This window comes from Danaus plexippus, chromosome 26, assembly GCF_018135715.1.
Source record: "Danaus plexippus chromosome 26, MEX_DaPlex, whole genome shotgun sequence".
In the NCBI taxonomy this organism is placed as follows: domain Eukaryota; kingdom Metazoa; phylum Arthropoda; class Insecta; order Lepidoptera; family Nymphalidae; genus Danaus; species Danaus plexippus.
The window spans coordinates 4247300-4269144 of NC_083554.1; the positions used below are offsets into that span (position 1 = coordinate 4247300).

The 21845-nt window shown below is 30.4% G+C and overlaps 3 protein-coding genes across 3 annotated transcripts in view; 1 reads left to right on the forward strand and 2 right to left on the reverse strand.

The window, feature by feature from the left end:
• Positions 1 to 5537, reverse strand: part of LOC116774291 (myotubularin-related protein 6) — a 41060-nt gene extending 35523 nt beyond the window's left edge. The window contains 1 exon segment of the mRNA XM_032666978.2: positions 5311 to 5537. Coding sequence (XP_032522869.2) covers positions 5311 to 5334 — 24 coding nt within the window. The 5' untranslated portion in view covers positions 5335 to 5537.
• A 251-nt stretch (positions 5538 to 5788) lies between these two features.
• On the forward strand, positions 5789 to 14787 carry LOC116774386 (toll-interacting protein-like). Its single transcript, XM_032667106.2, has 8 exons — positions 5789 to 5985; positions 6305 to 6418; positions 7255 to 7330; positions 8174 to 8285; positions 11701 to 11815; positions 12420 to 12506; positions 13094 to 13288; positions 13774 to 14787. The coding sequence occupies exons 1-8, from the start codon at positions 5938 to 5940 to the stop codon at positions 13882 to 13884; spliced, it is 858 nt and encodes a 285-aa protein (XP_032522997.2). The 5' UTR covers positions 5789 to 5937; the 3' UTR covers positions 13885 to 14787.
• A 743-nt stretch (positions 14788 to 15530) lies between these two features.
• Positions 15531 to 21733, reverse strand: LOC116774419 (probable ATP-dependent RNA helicase Dbp45A). Its single transcript, XM_032667148.2, has 9 exons — positions 21529 to 21733; positions 21100 to 21293; positions 20414 to 20625; positions 19322 to 19457; positions 18335 to 18504; positions 17830 to 18057; positions 16941 to 17068; positions 16271 to 16424; positions 15531 to 15850 (listed from the first exon to the last, which is right to left on the reverse strand). The coding sequence occupies exons 1-9, from the start codon at positions 21602 to 21604 to the stop codon at positions 15547 to 15549; spliced, it is 1602 nt and encodes a 533-aa protein (XP_032523039.1). The 5' UTR covers positions 21605 to 21733; the 3' UTR covers positions 15531 to 15546.
• Positions 21734 to 21845: the final 112 nt, after the last annotated feature.

Genomic DNA, 21845 nt, shown 5'->3' on the forward strand with positions numbered 1-21845 from the left:
GTTCCTCTTATAAACTTCTTATACTGATCCCTCAAAAGACTGTACTGTAAAGCTTTAGAAACGTTTTCGTATTCTTTTCCACTGGGGATTCAAGAGTTTTGAATCGCTATTAACCTCGTGGGACCTACTTTTTAGGTTTCTCGACATAAATAATATTGTCTGTTATTTGGTACAGCGAGACGAAACCCGAGCGTTCCATTTCTAACAAATCAAGTGGCGACTAATTGACACTTCTGTCTAAGTCGTCTTAATCTATTTGTGAATCTTTAGTGTTTGGCGGAGTCTGATCTCTCGTTACCTTTTGTCTTAAAGACGAATGACGTCTCGACACTGATAGACATAAATCAAGATCGAGTAAAATTTTACAGAAAACGGAGCTGCCACAAGAAATACGTCGATAAAATATGTTAAAAGAATTTTTATAAATTATTATTAAAACATTTTTTTCTATTAAATCTTACGTCTTTTAATAATTTAAGTTAATCTCAAGAGTATTAATTAATATTAAATTTTATAGAACTTTCACTGAAATATAAAATTTTATCTTCAGGGTTGTTAAATAGTTGTTACTTTTGTTTAGTATAAATATATATAAGTACAAAAAGTTACTTAAAATGCAATGAGTATATGGTGTGTTGGTAATATGTGAGTAGACTTTCAAAGAAAAAGTTTATATATCTTATATCAAATAAATTTAAATGTGTACCAAATAGGCGATACAACGCGAACGTGATGAAATCCAATTATAGGAAGGAAATTAATACATCTTAATCTGAAATTAAAAAAAAAAAAAATACGTTCCATTTATTAAGACTTTAAATGAAATCAATTAAATCTAATCGCTTTCTAACGTTGTTCAAAGCACAATTAAAATTACTATAAAAAAACATCAGTTTCGTTTTGGGCTTAAAACAACTTATTATAAAATTAAATAAGCTTTCTGGCTGCTACAAAGAAAATGACGAGATTTTGTTTTTTTTTTTTTTGGTACGACAAATAATAAGTGTATAATCATACAAAACCGGTCACAGCGAACGACTATACGGCGCCGGGAAGATTAATAAAATATGTATTTAAATGACAATAGTGTCATTTGATTTAATGGCATCTAAGACTTTCAGGAGAGAATAATATAATAAAGTGAAGCGTAGTAATCAGAAAATAATAGTTTTATTTAAATATCATTTGATTTGATAACACAAGTAGGACAGATGCAGACATTTTTATTTATATACATAACTACACATCAAATATATTTGTAAATAATATTTCGGTACTGTTTGTATAAGGACAGTTTATTTTTTTTTTTATTTCACCTTAGGAGTCTTAATTTCTATATTTATATCACTACTTGTATTTTTCTAGTTATAAAATTTTTTCCATCGGCTTTTGTCACTCTTCAAACCTGATGTAATCTGTGTCTTAAAATGTCACAGAACACGAAATTAAGGCAAGAAATTTGTTTATTGTCATAACTCGACCAAATATTCAAAGTTGGACCGAGCGAGACATTGCATAATGGCAATATGAGGTAAGCGAAAATACTTTTTTTATTTTATTAATGTACAATGTATCCGATTATAAAAATAAGGTCAAAGTAAACAAAACAACGTCATAGCTCACTTTTATTACAAATCTTGGATAAACCAAGTTAAATAAATATGTGTTAAAAGTCCCTAAAACTTATTCAGGTTATGCTATCGAGATTTTCGGATATACACATTTAAAAATATATGTTTTCAGAACTTTTTACACGATTATCTGAATATTATATTCTTATCATCCTGCCCGTGATCACAGCCGCTGTGAAGTAATCGAAACGTCAGGTTAAGTATACCATAATAAATTTATTAATAAAGGTCAACGATTCTCTTTATAATTTTTTTTACTCAGTTCTAACACAATAAGAGCCTTAAAAATGTACCTACATAATGATATAGTCAAATCCTTATATGTACTTCTTTCGTAGGAAGCACATTGTGAAATGTCTGATCATTGCAAAGACCACACAATCAATGTTGTATTAGTTTCTGTAACATCACTTTATAAACATGTACCTGGTATATTGTAAACTATTTTCTCAGTTTAAAATGTACTATCAACTCAGACTGGTTTTTTTATACTAAAAACTGCGAATGCGTTGCAGTAAAATCTACTTTCGAAAAGTCCCCATAATAAAGAAGTCAGAGCAAAATTTTAAAAGGAAGATGATTTTATATCTTATATGAATAAAATTAAAGAAAGACCGTAACATACGAACAGTTTAATAAGAAGATACGTCCAAAATCTATATAATTTGGATCATATCCAACTCCATAGCGTTAACTGCTATAGTAAAACTGTGTCAACGACTTTTCACAAGGAACTTCTATGTATATTCCATATTATACAGAAGAAAGAGCAAATTGAGTGCACATCCAGATCCAGGCTATTCCAACAACTAACTCAGTAGATGATTACAATTTTTCCTGTAAAAATTCTTGGTAATAAAACATTGAGTTCACAACTGTCCATAGGGCGTGGGAAAATTTGTATCATGAAAATTGTAATACCTCCAAGTTTTGCAAATACAATACTTTATTTATGAATATTTTTTTTTAATAAAAGATAACGGTCATTCTTATACGAAATTTTATGAACAACGAGTTACGTCTCAGCTATATTTTTGATTAAATTTACATTTTTCGGCAAAAATTTAAAAAGACCCAATGACGTTGACCATTGATTTTTTGAGAATATTTGTAACTTTATCCCAATTGAAATATCCAAATCCTCGTACAAAATTCAAATCTCTCCTATTTCCTTCTTTTTTTTACATCTATTTTGACTGGACAAACAGAATCGAAATAACGTAAAAAAATTCTATTACACTTTAGTGAGAAAAAAATATCTATATATAATTCTTACCGGTTAAAATACTTTGGAATTTCATTGGAAATTATAGCGAAAAATTTACCAAGTAAAAATTACGAATATTTTATTAAAAATTTTGAAGTGTCTACATCGATGGTTACAAAATTACAAACTTTTCTCTCAAGTGTTGTAAATTCATAAAATATTTTAATATCTTTCTAAAAGACTCATTTTCGTGAAACAATATACATAACATAGGTCATATTTATCTAAAATCAATAGATTTTCAGAATGTTGCTATAATAGCAACATATATTAAAATTGGAAAAATAAGTTTTAAAATATATGGGATATGTAGCGATCAAAAATCGATTTTTACCAGTTTAAAAACACAATTATGCTTTAAATACAAAACGAATTCCATTTCTGAACTCACTATGCCCCAATTAGCGAGTCACGTTACATAATAAAGTGCACAAGTCATTACCAATAGTAGTGCAGAAAACAACTGTATTAAATTTTCAAAATACACAACAAAAAAAAGGAATAATATTTCAGCAATAGTAAATTAAAGAAAATGTATGAAGCAAATTATTTCCAGTCATCCTCAAAAATAGTATTACATATTTACTATTCAAAGCGAATAAAACACACATCACCTTTTAGGCCTTGTTGAAATAAAACTTTGATTACAGATTAAATTTAAATTTATAAAAGAAAAAAGACGGCAACACACGTAGGATTTGTACCTGTAACCTTCGAAATATCGCATTAAAGTTACTTTAGCAATTAAGTTATCGTGCCAATAGAGCTTAATCCAAAATCATACCTCACCATAATAAGTATTATCCCGTTCTTTGTCAATACACTGCAAGAGCTAATAATTCATTTGTAATGAGACTAATATATTTATTAATATATAAGTGAAATTTGAACACATTTAATGCTAATTTTTATTTCTGAATTTGAAACTGGCAACACATTAATAAAATAACGGCATAAAAAGTTTGTTTTTGTTTACGTTGCTCTACTATTACTGACCTTTTCAGTGACAGCGAGTCCGCCAAACTCTTCCGCAGAAACACAATCCCCTTTAAACCAATTCGCCAAACGACCCAACTCTCCAAACATATTTGACGATGTTAATGAACTAAATGCCATTTTTCGCATAATAAAAATGTAACTCTAAATTAAATTTATCTTCATTTCATTAAAAAGCGACAAATATAGTAATATAAAAGTAACTAATACGAATGCGTGAAGCAGAGTTAATTTAAACTATTAATTATTCAGGGAGTTAGGAAAAATTTTGATTTTTCCCGCGGAATCGGAAATATGGTCACGCTTCTTGGGCAACACAATCCCAACTAAACAGATGTGGTCATGTGGATTGTCAAAATACAAACTTTAAATTACATTATATTAAAATACACCGTATGACTGTTAAATAAAGTCTATTTTCGTATGTAAGTTACACGAGCATGCGCGCGAAATAGGGGCGGAAATAATTTTCGTAAGGAAATGAACGAGATAACATGACGTTTATATTGTAATGCAAATTGCAACAGATGTCAACAGACACTTAAAGACCCCATAACATTATTTATAGTTTGTTCAAAAGACAGTCATAGACAAAAGATTTTTTTTATTGCTACTTAACAAAATATACTCAAAAATTATTTATATCTGGTCAAGTTCCAAAAAAACATTTTGGTAATTTAAAAAATATCTTCATATTATGTCAATAAAATTATACTTTGCCAGTAACAAGTAATGTGTTTGCATCATTCTTTGATGTTTCTGAAGAACAATGGTCTGATGTAATATGACTAATTATTTACTATATTAAGCAAATAATGCAAGATAACAACATATTCTGTCATAGTGATGCTATTAATGTAAGAAATAGCATTCTGCAGAAATGATTGAAATAACATATTACTGGCAGCACTATTAATATTAAAACAGAGTGGCTGTGATATTTTTTTATATAAATGTCCTATTAAATGTTTACAATATTTAGATTTCCTTTATAATTTGTATTTAAAAAAGTTTTCAATTAATAATTAGTGAGTAGAATCTTTATGAGATTTGAAAGATGAAAATCTTTTTTTGTTTATGTGGATCATTACATACAAATATTAAAGATATTTATATAACTAATACTTGAGTAGAGAAATAAAGATTAGGAAGTAATTTATTTCACATCACCTTATCAATACCATAATATGTTGCATTCTTTTGTTTTAACAAATATGTTATCTATAATTTATAAATAACTTATTTAAGATATGATACACAAACATTGACCAATTCATTACACTTAAATCCTAATTGGTGTGAACCTGGACACCTCGAAACTCGCTCGACGCCCTCTCTACAAACTTTACATGATAAGAGCTAATTAACTAGTTGAATATACTCATTAACAAGAATGGATTTTAACTAGTGGCTTACCTTTGGAGTTTTGATGATATCCATCTCAGGATATGACGATAATCAATAAAATAACCAAACACTCGAAATTAAACGATTAGCTATTAATAAAATGTCAAATTTTATACTAATATCTAAAACACGGTTTATAAAACTTCACAAAACTGCATACAATAATCCATATGCACTTTAATATTTATATAAAATCACCAAAACATTTGAAAAATGTACTCAAAAACTTTGACATATGATACTAATTTTGACAAAATATGCCAAACGTATCAATGTAGCTGTCATCTGATAAACATCCTCTTCTGTATTAATAATCATTTAAATAAAATTATTATTTTTTATTTATAATAATGTTACTAAAGAAAGTAATATTTCAAAAAGTATCGGTATATGTAATTAATGAAAATGTTTGTTCTGAAAATAAACATGAATTTTACACTGTGCTCATTGTTTTGCAAAATATGACAGTGCCAAATTGACAAATAAAAAACAAGAATACCATTTGTCATTTAATATTTAGCTGTGAATGTAAGACGAATATCAGTTTGATTAAGAAGGGAAAGTGAATTCTTAATATTTTACTAAAATACGCAAATACTTTTCATCATTCTGTATTTACTATCAAAAGCCTTTGCTATGACCTCCACAGTGCCTAACGAAAGAAATGAAGAACGCCGACGCAGAGTGAGTTTGATTACGTTTTTATAACAATAATATTTAATGATCACAATAACGCGTTTGATTTCTTATCTCGCTGTGGAAAACTTGCTTTGTGTGACAGGTATTTACAATATAAAAATAAATTTGACACAATTGAACTAATTAATATTTTTATTAATGTTCTGGAAAATTCTCAAATTTATAATTTATTCCTTTGATGTTTTTATTAACAATTATATGTTTTTGTTAAATATGTTATTCTCATTTGATAAATTTATCTTTAAATATTTCATATGAATTCAATATCCCACTGCACCATATTCAATTTTATTATTGTATTTAGGTACTACTAGGGCCCTTGCCAGCAGGTTTTTTAAGAGCTGATGGAACTACGGATACCATGGATACAGACTATCAAGCAGCCCTGGCCTTACAGCAGCAATTATGTGGTGCTACAGTGAGTATCTAGTGGAAAAAAATATAAATTTATTATATTTTATAGCTTATAGGAATAAAAAACAGATATTGAATATATTACTAATTTTAAATCTCTCTATGCAAAACACATAAGACCTTTTTTATAATATATATTATATGTTTATAATCTGTTAGCTAAATAATAATAATATTTTCAGATAACTATTATTGTTAATTATATTATTTAAACTAAAAATATCAGATAGTAATCCTAAAATATTAATTTACCTTTTTAACTATTGATGAAATAAAACTTATGGAAACTAAGAAAAAAAAAGTGTTGAGCTAAATTTATTAACAATTAATTCATTAATAAACAAAACAATCATGTTTAAATGTCAAACCCCACCAAATGCCCTTGTCAATGTTAACTTTTTATTTTTACAGTGATGTGATAAAATAAAGGTGTAATCGAATACTTTTGGTACTTTACTAAAATAACAATAAATTTATAATTTTATTAAAATTATGTTTGTAATATAATATCTATAGAACATTATAAAATCTATGCAGAATTGAATTAGTATCCATAATAAATGCAATAAGTAATGTTACTGTATATTATTAATGTTATAAATGGTACATCACTATTCATGGTTAAATGACATATTGGGAACTTGTAACAGATAGACCATAGAGAATATATATATATTTTTATAAAAGTGAGTTCGTTTTGTTTAAAGTGGTTTTAAGCATAATATGTGAAATTAATGCTTTGACATCTTTTATTAAAAAGGTGTGATGCGGTATAGATATCAATCAATTATTGCTTTATTATGGTAACAAATTAATTTGTATTTTTTCTTCTTTGTATAGATGCCTCCAGCAGGACCTCCTCTCACAGCCAGGCTAAGCGTCACAATAGCACAGGCGAAACTCGTGAAGAATTATGGTAAGTGGCAACATCAATCAATCAATCATTTTAATTAAAAACAAAAATTTATACAGAAAATAATAACAACTTTGTATTCAATTCTACTTAAATATAACAAAAAAGTGTTCTCTCAATAAAATTGTAAACAAAAAATAACATTACATTTTTCTATATCAGGTTCATTCACTATGTTAATATCAGATCAAAGACATTTGCTAACTTGCCTGTGACTATTTTGTTTACAAATATTATAAGAAAATGTGTTGTATTGAGTCATAGAGGAAAAATATTGTGAAATTTATATACCTTGGTAAAAACTTGTTCGACTGAACTTTAAAATAAAATACTAATTAATGTAACTATCACATATATATATTTTTTTTATATTATATTACATTGATAAATATAGATTAAAAAATATATAAATATCCTATAACATGGGTTATAGTATAAACAAACTAAGCTTGTGTGCTTTATTCAAATAAGTAAGCAGATAACTGTTATTGCTCAATAACAATGGGTCTAACCCGTTATTATAAATTCGTATAGGTAATTTTATATAGCACCCGAGTCGTAGACGATTCGGTCTCAATTATATTTGAAGTAAGTAGATGCTGTATAGGTCTAACCTGAATAGACAAGCGTACGTGAGAATTCGTGTGGGTTATTTTATTAAACCCACGGACTCAAGATATAGTGATATATACTTTACAAGTACGAACTATAATTGGTGTTATATAGGTCTAACCCGAATTAACACTTTTACGTGATAGTCCGTGTGCGTTATTTTATTAAGCCCACGGACTGAAGACATAGTGACATTATAGTTCACAAGTATGAACTGTGTTTGGTCTTGCATAGGTCTAACCCGTATGGATCCCTACGTCAGAGTTCGCGTGGGTCATTGTATATACGAGACTCAGACGGATCCCAGCGGTGGAAAAACGCCGCGCTGGAACAAAGTTATACATTGGTGAGTATTTATTTTTTTTAAACAATATTCCGCTTATCGTTTATATTTTATTTTTATTTTTTACTATAAAAGAGTTTATATATATTTTTTAACCTTGAATATTTCAACTTTTTCCATACGAATAAAAGTAATCAACGCAGCCACTTGGTATTTTACCTTTCAATAAAATAGTTTTACCCATTGTCTATATACCCCGTAGTTACCTATGAAACTATTTATATTATTAAAAACGGTTTTACACCACTCTCATTTATAATCGAATAAATGTTATCGTGTCAATATATTGACAAAAAAATATATACTTTTAATTACATTTTTGTGATTGTCGTAACTCGTATATTGTAATGATGGTTTTATATGAATAATTAAACAAAATTAATTTAAAATACTATTATGGTATGGTAAAGTTTTTTAACTTAAGCTTTCTGATATCTAATATCATGAATAAATATGTTATCATCTAAATTAACTAATTTTTCTTTGATAGTAAATTTAGTGGATAAGATGTTACGAGACAATCTCACTTATAATGAGATGTAAGAGTTTCGCGAGTATTCATTTAAATGAAACTTATATTTTCTGATTACTACGCGTTTTTTATTATTTTAAAAACTTACTCCCGACGTTTTCATTTCGTCTGCCGATTTGGCCGAAGTAACCGAAACGTCGCGTCGGTAGTATGTTTTTTAAAATAATGAGAACGCTTAGTAATCCGAAATTCCGAGAATATTAGTTTTATTTATGACTCATTTATTTTGTTTTAAACTTTAATTTAATATAATATGTAATCTAAATGTTACAATGAACTATAAAACGTAATACGTCAAAACAAATGAAAGTTCACACGCTCGAATCGTGTCGGTGTTTCTCTTACATAGTAATTATATATTATAAAGAATATATTTTAAAATTATATGTACAGTTAAATATACGTTAAAGTTTCTGTAAAAGTTTAATTTCTTAGTTTTTATACGGACTTTATTATCTTACACTTGTTCCCTTCACCATTATTATGAATATTATTATATGTTAGACAAACACACACACACACATATATATATATATATGTTCGTAAAACCTTCGCTGCATTTAAAATTCTTTAATACGTCATTAATAACGGAATTCCAGCGGAAGTTATTTCGTACGGAATTAAAAAAATAAGTCACTTATATTTTTATGAGAAATATTAAAGAATTCAACATCAAAACGAGTCAGTCAGTCGACCGGTGAAATTCCTATGTAAATTTAATATTAATACTGCGACACATGTTTCGTTTCTTCAAATTTGTTTTTTAAGATTACCGTAATTATGGTCGTAATTAGTTTGACCCGAATGAAATACTAAATCCCAAGCAAATATTACCATAGCATATCGTAAATATATAATGTTCTATATTTGTTTTATATTGTTTATTAGATTTTTAATACACTTACATATATATAATAATTTTCAAACGATAATCATTAGATAAAGTGAGTCACATCATTACTAAGTATTTTTCTCGTCGTTATAGCTATATAATGTGTGCGTCGTCAATATTAGAGTGAATAGGTTGTTGCTGAGACAGTGCACTAACAGCCTTTGATTTAATTTCCACCCACCAGCGGATGAAATTATAGTCAAGAAACAAAGAGAAAATTTGTTAAGGAGTATGGATGTATTGATTTTAGTTTTAATGTCAAGCAAAAACTACTTTATTGGTTTTGATTAAACTTTACAATAATGAAGCTTAGACGGTAAAAAAAGTCATAGACTATAATTTTTGCCAGCGTTCGGTATACATTATATATAGTCGCGTACTGTTTACAATATCTATTTAATACACTTTGTACATTCAAAGTTGTGACGGTTTGTTTGTGTTTCCATTAAATATAAGCTTACTGTTTATGAATAAATTGAATATGAGCGTAATACTGATGCCGTATGCGTGAGAGAAAGGGAAACGAGACACGGTGACGCCGTTACGCGTTACGTTACGAAACGGTTTACCCTCCCATAAGAGGTTATCAATTCAAAAAAAAATAAAATTAACTGACAAATACAAGTTTCTCTTAATATTTATTACAGAAGCTTACCGTAATGTAGAAACTTGTAATTTATATTTATATTTTTATTTATTTTTCTTTATCATAATGTATTATTGAAATAGGATTTGACAAGAAAAAATAGCTTCATAAGCAATTATAAATTTTTCTTTTAACGATCAATTATATTTATATATAAATAAATCTACTTTCTTCTGTTCTTTTTATAATGGTTCATTGAACTCACTGTCGGATTTAATACACGAGAGTAATAACAATATCATCATTAAACTGAAACCAGACTGTGGCTAGTTTTTTTTTTTGTAATATATTTACTATGTGTCAAAATTTTTCGGTGTAAATATATGTATGTGTCACGTGAATTATATAAAATATGTCTGAATATATGGATGTAGTATAGCCTACATAATACATGTATGCTATCAGAGTTTTATTATAAAGAATGATAAAAATCCCTTCAGCAGCTTCTGTATGTAAAAGTAAAAAACCTCTATACATTCATACAGACCAACTTTCTTGTATAATAATACAATGTTATGTTACGATTGGGTTCTTTAACAATTTATTAAAAAAAAAATATTCGGACGTAATCAACAAAAGCCTTGCGGAGTTCCGTCTCAATGTTATTAATATTTTTTGGACGTAAATAGTACAACAAGTCTTATCTCAATTATAACAAAAAAAATGTTGCTATAATGATATAAATTATACATGTATTATAAAATAATCCGCAGCCAGATACGTGTTTTATGTGACACGTAATGTAAATAACACGATGAAAGAAACTTTAGACTTGGCAACATTGTTGTATTATTTTTATTGGCAACGTCTTTCATTATTTCATAATACATTTCTCCTTCTTTATCTATTAATCGTTGAATTTGAATAGCTCAAATTAGTTTTAGAGGCAAAGATGGTAATAAAAATATATATATTTATATATTTAAAAAAAAACAAATGTTAAGTAATTGTTACTGTTACGCTTTATTGAACAAGGGCATCGAAACTAAATTACTATGTTTATTAAATTTCTTCAGTTCTAATTTCCCAAAAAATATTTTTATATCAAGATTCGATATCTAATGAAATTCCAAGTACCAAATTGTTCCATATAAGTAAAATTAATGTTCTCACTTTTGAGTGAATCTAATATTCGTCGGTGATATCACTAATGTCACTCAATTAAGTGCAATTTTATTTTAGACTTTGAAATACTTAAAGATTTGTATTTATAATTTCGATTACTTAACAATTACTTTACATCGAAATATGAGAATGCTGTCATATATTAAATACGAAAAAAATATGTCAAGACATTAAAGTTGTATGGGAAATTATAGTATTATTTATATTTGCATCGTAAATCTAGTCTTCTACCCCCCGGCGTGAACTCGCTGTACCTGGAGATCTTTGACGAATGCTCCTTCACCATGGACGAGCTGATTGCTTGGACACATATCCCCATACCTCAGGCTGTGCTCAATGTGAGTCGAAGTTATATAATTGAATTATTTATTATAGGGTAGACAGACATGTTGGACTTTTGTTTTTGGAAGAGATTATCGTTTTTAAACCTGGCTTCAATGTTCAATAGTCGTCTGATAGGTAGCAATGAAATATCCATGTTTTATTTTTACCCTTATATTTTTTTTATATTTCTTCTAATGTAACGCTTTTAATACATTAAAACTGATGTCAGTAAGTGGAGGTATACTGAAACCATTCAAATGTTGTGATGTCTTGAAACGAGATTATCCCATATTAAAGTAAGTAGTCGTGATGACTATAGTATTACGAAAAAAAGTATCCTAATATATAAAAATATATTTGAGTTATATAAAAATAAAATTTAACCTCAATCGACTAATTCAGCTAGACTTGTGGATTATAATTTTTCATTATAATGGTTTTTTTTTTATAGAATAAACGAAACATTCACTAGCTTTGTAGTTTAATTATATCATGCGTCATCGTTGCTTGTAGAAATGAACTAACAAAAGGGCAGAAAGATTACTGAACTTGTTTGCGAACAAAAATTTTTGTGACTAAATTAATTTTATTGTGAATATTCTGTACGTTTATTGCTAGGGCGAGACTCACGAGGACTGGTATCCTCTGAACGGTAAACAGGGTGACGGTCTGGAGGGGATGATAAATCTCGTTCTCAGCTATTCGGTGAGTATTTTTATACCTTATTGTACATTTCATCATATATATCAGTCGAAGTTATTTATAATTTACTTAAAATTTTTACATACATTAACCTTAAAGCAAACCTTTACATTTACCTTATACTATGTAACTTATATAGTAGAACAGTGGCTTCTATTCGTATATAGAAAAAATATATATTAGGGTCAGTATTTTTTCTGTTTTTATCCGTTTCTCTATAGTCCCGTATATTATGATAGGTGAATATTTGTGAATTTGTTTAGCAGCGTTTAGTCTTTGCAGCCCCAAACCGATATGGACGAGATGTTACAAAATTCATTGATAATTAAAATAATAATAATAATAATCTGTATAAATCGTACATATGTACATCAGCATAAGTAAATATAAAGCGTGTTTTTATATGACGGCTAAATATATTGAAATACTATTTAGCTATTCGTGATCTCGTGTCTGAACACGATATCTTAACCGTCAAAGCAACATTACGACAATATTCCGGAGGTTCCAAGTTCGTGTCAATAAAGTTTTCCTCAGTTTTGTATTCGAGTTGTAATTTATTTCGTGCTCATGTACATGTCATATCGCAGGTGGGTCCTGCGGCGATCACCACCTACCCACCGGTGCTGGTGGTGCCGAGCACTGGTCTAGGCTACGCAGCCATGCCAATGTACCCGGCCCCTGTACACGCTATGCCGCAGCAACAGCAACAGATGACGCAGCAGCAACAAATGGCACAGCAACAGCAACAGCAACAGCCGATTACCGCGGAGCAACTACAACAGGTCCTTATATGTTTGAATTGTAGAATTTTATGTGAGAAAGCTATAAAAGGGTTTTTAATCTGTATTTATGCATCGTATATGTTTACTGAGAAACTGGTTGTTATTTTTACATATTATACATTTTGTGGATCCTTTCCGCTGATAAAACTAAAAATAATATATCAAAAGCAGGTTTTAAGCCCAATTCTAAGCGATTTTATTTCTTAGTCCCAAACCCGACGAGCGACTTCAAGAGGGCATATCGACTTATAAATATATTACTTAAGGATATTGACCTTTACTTCAAAAATCATTTAAACATTTATCTTACAAGCAGATTCAGTGGGAAAACCTGTCGGCCCTTAATTTTGATTAGAAGAGTTCGATAGAAACAAAAAGTTCAATTCACTGATAATGGCATAACATGAAACACCATTAGCTATAAAACACTTAACTCTCTTCACATTATAGAAAGTGCTAGAAGTTTCTAATAAAAATTGTTCCAGATCGAGGAAATGTTCCCGAGTATCGACAAGGAAGTTGTTAAATCAGTATTGGACGCGAACCGCGGGAACAAAGACGCCGCTATCAACTCCTTGCTGCAGATGTCTGAGTAATGTACACCGGGCCTTATGTTATACCGGTTACATAGTGTGGATGCGGCCTAATATATTTTTGATGGCCCATGTATATTAGGGCTAAAGTGATATCAATACAGACCGGAACCAGCATCCGATGACCTTTAATATATGAACCATAAAATGTATCGTAATAAAGAATTTTTAACAAAAATAAAAATGTTAGCTTCTTGAGTCAGATATGATGCAGCCTTAAAAAAAAACTACTTATATTGATGTAGCTTTAAATAACAAGTTGTGTATTATATAATATAGTAGTATTTATTATTATAATACATATATATATATATATTCGTTTGGAACTTCTCTTGGGAGAAACGACATTTCTTTATTAGAGGTTTAATTATATGGAATCAAGTGCACTTTTTACAATAGAATACATACTTAATTATTATAGTATAGATATTAAAATCGTAGATTTGCACATTATTTTTTTTTTTCAACAGAAACAGAAATATTTTAAATCACAATGTATTGCCAGATAGAAAATATATTGTCTAAATATACGTTTTTATTGCCATATGAAAATAATGAAAATTAATCGTTTATTTATATTGGCTTTGTGAGGTGTGAAAGTTTCAAAGAAGAGTGTGAGCGCAGTATACATTACAATTTTGTTGTATGTTCGAACTTATATAATCTCATTGCTATAAAGTAAGCTTTTAATAAAAACTATATTCTTGATTAAGACATTTATAATTCTTCACTCGCTCTGTTACGTGTAGTTACATCTTAACATGTGACTCGTATGCATATTAGCTCACTTTAAACGTTCCAGCCTTCAGTAATCGTTAGCTTCACATCCTGTGCCAAATCATTTGCCATCGACGACCGCTTTGTCATTGTTATGTTTATAAGATGTATTAAAATTATATTAACGAATATTCGTTTTATTATATCCTCACTAAAAATCAGTAAAACCGCTCACGGTATAATCAGTTGCAAATATTTCAATAATCTTCATATTTTTAAAACACTACAATTTTTATAAAAGAATTTATAAATCTTGAATGTTTTAAGACAGGTCGGGAGGAGAGATGGGTTAAACAGAGCTATAGGTATGTTGTACATAAGTATATAAAAATTTTGGTTAGTCATTAAAATATCCAAGTCAGCTATTTTTCTATTGTTTTTAAAAGAAATCGCACAAGTAAGTCTAATACTAATCTAATAGGCAAAATACTTTAAAAGTCATTCTACTGAAAATGTGTTTATTAAATGGAATTTGTCATATAATTGATGAAATTGTAATTGGTTTTTGTTAGCCGTAGTTGATTTGTTTTAATGTTATTGTGTCGTTTCAACAGAACTACATGCCACCTCTATATTTCCTCGCTCCCGGACTTCACAGCTATGAAGATGTTATTTGAGCATTCGGTGGTATATAATTTGACCTGGCTCACTTTAAATTAATTCAAACCAATTATAACTTCTTAGCCTTAGAGACGAACTTTCTTAGCATTCAATGGATTCACCGAGCGGGTGCCGTTGCAGGGAGTGGAGCTTCAACAGCGCCTGGGACTTGCGACCCAGGTGTAGGTTTAAGGGGCCCCTAACTAACGCGCGTTAAACGCTCTCCACTGTCCAAGCTCCTCTCCCTACTTAACCTATATTAAAACACTATATATGTATGTAATACATTTATTTCACAGCCGGCTTCTTTTTCTTTCTCACATTTCTGTCGTCGCTCTTTTCTTTAATATTTTCTGCTTTTCGTTTTATTTTGCTCATTTTTCCGATGACGTCTTTGAACCTGTCGTCTTTTTTCATTAATTTCTTGTTGACCTTCTTGTATCCAGTCCTAATTGAACTATCAATGTCCTCCTCCCGTGGTCCATCTCCCGTATTTTCTTCTTTCTCCTTCATGTCGGCCTGGATCTTCTTTATCTTTTCTAGTTTCGCTTTCTTCGCTGCCTTAACTCGTTTGCGTCTCATTTCTTCCAATCTGAAAACATATTTATCTATGAAGATTGCTGCAGCGACTATTTACACGGCTGTTACGTGCGCAGAGAATATCAAAAAATATATGAACATCCCCGAGGCGGCTTCGTTGTATGGACAAAATATCATATAACGAGTGACGCTGCTTACTCTGAGGAACCAACACCGAGCCGTGTGAACCAGGAGATTCCTGATACCACACAAGCGATGGAATGGCATTGCTGTCCTAACATCGGCAACCAGGTAGTGTTAGGTGTAGGTTGTAAGTTTTAATGTGTAATTCTTATTATAATCTACATATAAGTAAGTTTCTTAGTTTTTCTGGGACCTCTGCTTGCCACCCTACATAATTCGCTAGTTTTATTTTTATTCCAACTACGGGTTGATTGTCTGTATATTGGTTTGTCACTATATATCAACCGACCCTTCTTCCATGAGGTCAGGGTCGACTCCCGCCAACATCCACCTCTTCCGTCTGTAGTTCCTCTGCCTCGTTTCAAACTCCGTGTCATCGATAGCCGCTTCTTGTGTGCGACGACTCACACTCACTGTAGTGAACACGCGGACCGCCTCGTCGTCTGAAATAATTGATAATTGTAATAATGATATTACCAAAGGAAACTTTAGTTTATTTGTTATTATTTGTAGCTCTACGAGTGGACCACATTAACTGGTTGTTGAATATTTAAAAATAATTGAGATACGTGAAAAAATCGCGAGAGTGAATTTCAAATAACGAAGTTATGGTCAATATTAAATTTGATATATATATCAAATTTAAAATTGACCATAACTTCTTTTTCCCTTAACCGATTTTGACGAAACAAAGTTTTGACAATGCTTCTAATTATATGTAATCCAACCCTGAAAACCGCGTTCAAATCCGTTGAGCAGTTTTGAAGTTATACCGTACCAGACAGACAGACAGACAAAAATTCCAAAAATTGATTTTTTTTGTGGTTTCCACGTTCCTTCTTCAATTGCCTCCTATAAGTCTTTTGGAAAAATATTCAATGTACAGACATTCGATTTTTACTGCCTCATTATATGTGTGTTGATATGTGAATAAAATAATAATATGAAGCGGTTCTCACCGTCGATTTTATATTCGCTGAGTTTGGTTCGGATCTCGTCTTCTATTTCTCCGAGCCTCAATATGTCGTATGGGGTTATAATCGATATCGCCATACCGCTTCTACCAGCTCGGGCTGTCCGTCCTACCCTGGTATTAATAGCAATTGTGTGAAAAAAATATATCAAAGAGTTCGGAACACTTGGCAGGAAGTCGTCCCAAAGCGACGGCTTAAACCTGAGTGATAAGTATGTGTGTGGATTATTATAAAACATACACAGATAATAAAATTCACGAGTTGCTTTTATTGTTGTTTCAATCAAATGATATTTTTTACACATATAAGTACGTTATGTGCTTTGACTCCCTCGGATATAAAATGTAAGATCTCACTTTTGACACTACTATTATATTAAAATATAATCTTTCGCTAGCGACCTTTTCCTCATATAAACCCCCCTTTCGGTACGTTGTATTATCATCATCATGATATTTGAATTGTTAATAATATACCTATTATATAAAAATGAAAGAACGTCCTCTTTTTTGAAACCGATTAAAAATTTACTTAAGATAGTCCTTATGACATTAGATTTAAGTGAAATTCCCGCCAAAATCGGTCCAGGCTTTACAGAAACAAGACAAACCGAACAATCGGACAGACAGACAGATATTTGATAATGTTGATAAAAGAAAAGGTGTTGATTTAAAATTATAAAAAGTTACTTCATTGTTACTTGTGTAGGTGATGCGGATGAAACCAAGTAAGGACAGAATAAGATCAAATATTTGCGTACGGTAGACAAGTAGATATCATAGTAGGGGGTGAAGTCATGTTCCATTATCATGGTAGGGGGGAAGTCATGTCACATCATAGCAAAATATTGACTCATATAATAAGTTATATCAACCTGTGTATATACTCCTTAGGCTCCAACGGCAGTTTATGATTAACTACCAAATCCACGGAGGGTATGTCCAATCCCCTGGCAGCGACGTTAGTAGCGATCAGTGTACACTTAAGATTACTTCTGAACTGGGCTAGCGCAGACACGCGTTCTTTTTGTCGCATGAACCCGTGCAGACAGACGTTGTCCATTCCGATGTCTGCTAGCATCATTGAGAGGACTTGGCATTCTCTAAAATTATACATACATGCAATGAAAATTTCATGGACACTAACAAAGAGTCATAGTTTCCAAAAGCTATTTGATATTATTGAAAGGGAAATCGGAATTAAAACTGATAAAGTGTTAATTTTGTGTTTTGTTATTATAATGTCAAGTAGGAAAATCTCATCCAATGATCTCATTTTAACTTCTTATTGTTAGAAGGAGGAAGAATATTAGAAAACTGCAAAAGTCAGAACATAATATCATGTAATTGTAAGAGCAGCTCGTCCCAACCAATACTAACTTCTTTGTATCGGTGAATACGATGACGTGTGAACTGGGAGCTCCCTCCCTGTACTTCCTCAGGGTCTGAACCAGGTACACGTCCCTGGCATACGCTGGACACACCACATACCTTTGATCCAGAGTAGATACTGTCAAAGTTGTATCCGTGTCGCACCATGTTGATAGATTCTGTACACGTAACAGACCATTTAAATGGCTCAATAATTTTAAATCCAATTTAATTTGAACCAATCATAGCGTTTATACAGTATAGAAGAAATAAATAATTGAATAAAAACAACACTCATTAAAAAAATATATGTACAGCACAATATTGGGCACAATATTCTATGTTTACAATGATTGCTATAGCTCATTGTGACCAGTTTTACTAATGAGAACAAATATTGGTCGATAATTATTATTGATTACAGAGTAAAATATGATATGTAGATTTATTTTTGAAAAAAAAATTAAAAACACGAAAAGACCATTGAAAATAAAAGATATGGCTATTACATCAATTTATATATAATATTATTAACTGTTATGAACACACCATCTTTGAAAATTAACAATAATATATGTCCTAGATTGTATTCTTGAAATTTTAAAGAGTATTTTTTTTAAGTAGTATACTAAATTGAGTATTTTTATGACCATTTTACTGTTCTTCACATTTTTTTTTATGTTTATGGTGGCAAAGGAGGTGGCCTACTTGATGGGCAGTAGTGACCGTCGCCCACGTTGTCAACCTTGATTGTTGAGAATAAGGGAGGGGTGGGAATAAGGAAATGGCAGGAAAGGGTGGGAATAGGGAAAGGGCAACCGGCAGTCACACTCATCGGACGAAACGCAGCCACTAAAGACTACTTCACGCTGATCTTCAATGAGAGGGTTGTACTTCCCCGGTCGAGCCGGCCCATGTTCGAGTTGTAGTAACTTGACCACAACTAGGCTCTACCACTTCAAGGCCTAACCACATTACTAAATCTGTTACACTTACATCTTTATTCAATGACAACACCTTTGATTCCTTGACATCTTCAGTGATCGTGGCAGAGAATAAAAGATTCTGCCGCTTTTGTGGTAGAGCTTCAAATATTGTCTCAAGGTCACCGGTGAAGGATTCACTGAACAACCTGTAACATAATACATAACTCGATCTAAACATATTTTATATAAATGATCATTAGACAGAGCAAGTAGAATGTGAGCAAACAACCTTGTTTTACTTTAAAGTTGTGTAATTTTATAAATTAATTATAAATAAAATTTAAACACACTATAATACTTTTGAAAGTAAGGCTTCGTTCACACGGCATTGTCCTGCACGTTTTTTTGCAGTATACGTCTTAACGTATAAATAGTCACGATACAACGCACATAGATCCATTCACACGTACACGTTTTTCTGCCGGACAATCGTCGTGTGAATGGATCTATGTGCGTTGTATGGTCACTTTTTATACGTTAAGACGTATACTGCAAAAAAACGTGCAGGACAATGCCGTGTGAACGAAGCCTTACTTGTGTTACTTCTGAATTTCATGACAACCCTCTATTTCTATCTGACTCCATTAATTGTACATCCTATATGGCTCTGGAACAATTTTCCTGAGTTCCTGCATACATTTTTATCAAGATATGCTTTCTAATATCAAGTAAAACATCTTTCAAAAGCACATGAACCTTAAACTGTCCATCCTCTCTTTAATTTTAGCAATTTAATTATTTATCCTCATTTAAATTATCCTATAAATAATCATTTATTAATGTGTATATTTTTTACTTGTTGCTCAATTAAAGAAATTTTTTGTTCAACATGCCTAAGTTAATCTGATAGATAACCTTAGCATTGGGCTCGCCTTATGTGGAATATTAGAAAATAAATATGTATTGGTACTAAAATAAACCTTTTACATACTGAATATCTGTTAGACTATCCATAAACTACTGTACACAAGGCTTAGAATATTGTAAACCCTATAAACTTTTTCAAGCAGACAAGGATTTATTAAATCTCAACTACTTACTTTAAATCTCAACTCAACAAAATATTTTTAATAAAGTTGTTATCACAATAACAATATCTCACCGATCTGCTTCATCCAGAACCAAATATTTAATCTTCTTTAAACTGAATGTATCACAACCAGATATGTGATCGGCCAACCTTCCGGGCATAGCGACCACTATGTGAGGTCTTTTTGCTAATTTCAATGATTCCTCAAGTTGATCTGAACCTCCCGTCACTATGCATACTCTAAGCTTCAATGGCTGACCCAGAATTAGGAATTGGTCTGCTATCTGTATGTACGTAAAATATAACAACCATTTAGATTGTTAGATATAAAGAAATATAAGTTAAATAGAGACACAATGACTTAAAGGGCAAAAAACCTGATACATGAAATCCCATTACACTTATTAACTCGACTTTCAATTTTAAGAAAATTCTTCTTTAAATTAAAAACCGTTATGTATTTAAATTTAAAATACTAAAATTATTTGGCTAAATTGTTTTCGATAGTTTTGAAATTATTATTTTCAATCAAGTAACAATATGTAGTATAATATATACTGACAGTAACTTCATAATCAAGTACTAAACTTTCCCATATAGTATAGTACTTGTTATTTACACAAAAGATTTTTTTCAGATTTCATATTAAAAGATTTTGTACAAACAGCATTGGTCTAGTTCACATTGATACATAATTAATAATCAGTTTGACATCATTAAATGTTATTCTTGACCTTAAAATCTCAAAACAAACTCACCTGATATGCCAATTCATGTGTAGGTGTAAGTACTAAAGCAAATATTCCATATGGGTCTTCTGCGAGGTTCTGAAGAATAGGTAGAGCAAAGGCAAAGGTTTTTCCAGAACCAGTTTTTGCTGCTCCTATACAATCCTGGCCAGATAGAATGTTTGGTATGCATCCTTTCTGGATTGGTGTTGGCGTTTTGATGCCTGGAAATATAAAACCTTGATGTTAGTGTATTTATTTTCATATTGTAAGAAATTTATTTTGTTTAGAACAAAAAAAATATTTATCAGTTGTAAAGAAGTACTAACTTATTTCTATTTACATTTCCGTAAAATACTACATATAACAAATTATTATTGTAATAATATCGTTCATTTAGAATAAAAAAAAACATAAATCGATATTTATTGAATAACCTTTATAATAAAAAAAAAATACCAAGAGTTATTAATTGATTGATCAACCACCGCTTCACACCCAGTTCTTCAAAGTCTTTGCCAACGTTTTCATTCATTTTAGATATTTTTACTCTTCGCTTTACAATTACATTAAAGATATATGTAAGAAACCTATTACTTATTTAATATTTACACATTGTTGATCTTCTAAATACACGTTGTGTTGACAATTGACATATCGTAAATGTCACTACTGTCAATATAAAAACGTTATAAAAACGAAATGTCAAGTTTAGGAAGATAAAGGTAAAAGTCTAAGTATAGTGCACCTAAAGCTCTTATTGCCTGCCTAAGGTC

Bases quoted from the DNA above. Each gene is read 5' to 3' on its own strand.
- LOC116774386 (XM_032667106.2), top strand. From the start codon at position 5,938: ATGACCTCCACAGTGCCTAACGAAAGAAATGAAGAACGCCGACGCAGA. The intron at 7,331-8,173 runs GTAAGTGGCAAC...GGTCTTGCATAG, and splicing joins GAAACTCGTGAAGAATTATG to GTCTAACCCGTATGGATCCC. The intron at 11,816-12,419 runs GTGAGTCGAAGT...GTTTATTGCTAG, and splicing joins TACCTCAGGCTGTGCTCAAT to GGCGAGACTCACGAGGACTG.
- LOC116774419 (XM_032667148.2), bottom strand. From the start codon at position 21,604: ATGAATGAAAACGTTGGCAAAGACTTTGAAGAACTGGGTGTGAAGCGG. The intron at 18,058-18,334 runs GTTAGTATTGGT...GTATAATTTTAG, and splicing joins GTATTCACCGATACAAAGAA to AGAATGCCAAGTCCTCTCAA. The intron at 15,851-16,270 runs GTCGGTTGATAT...ATATGTTTTCAG, and splicing joins CCTGACCTCATGGAAGAAGG to ATTGGAAGAAATGAGACGCA.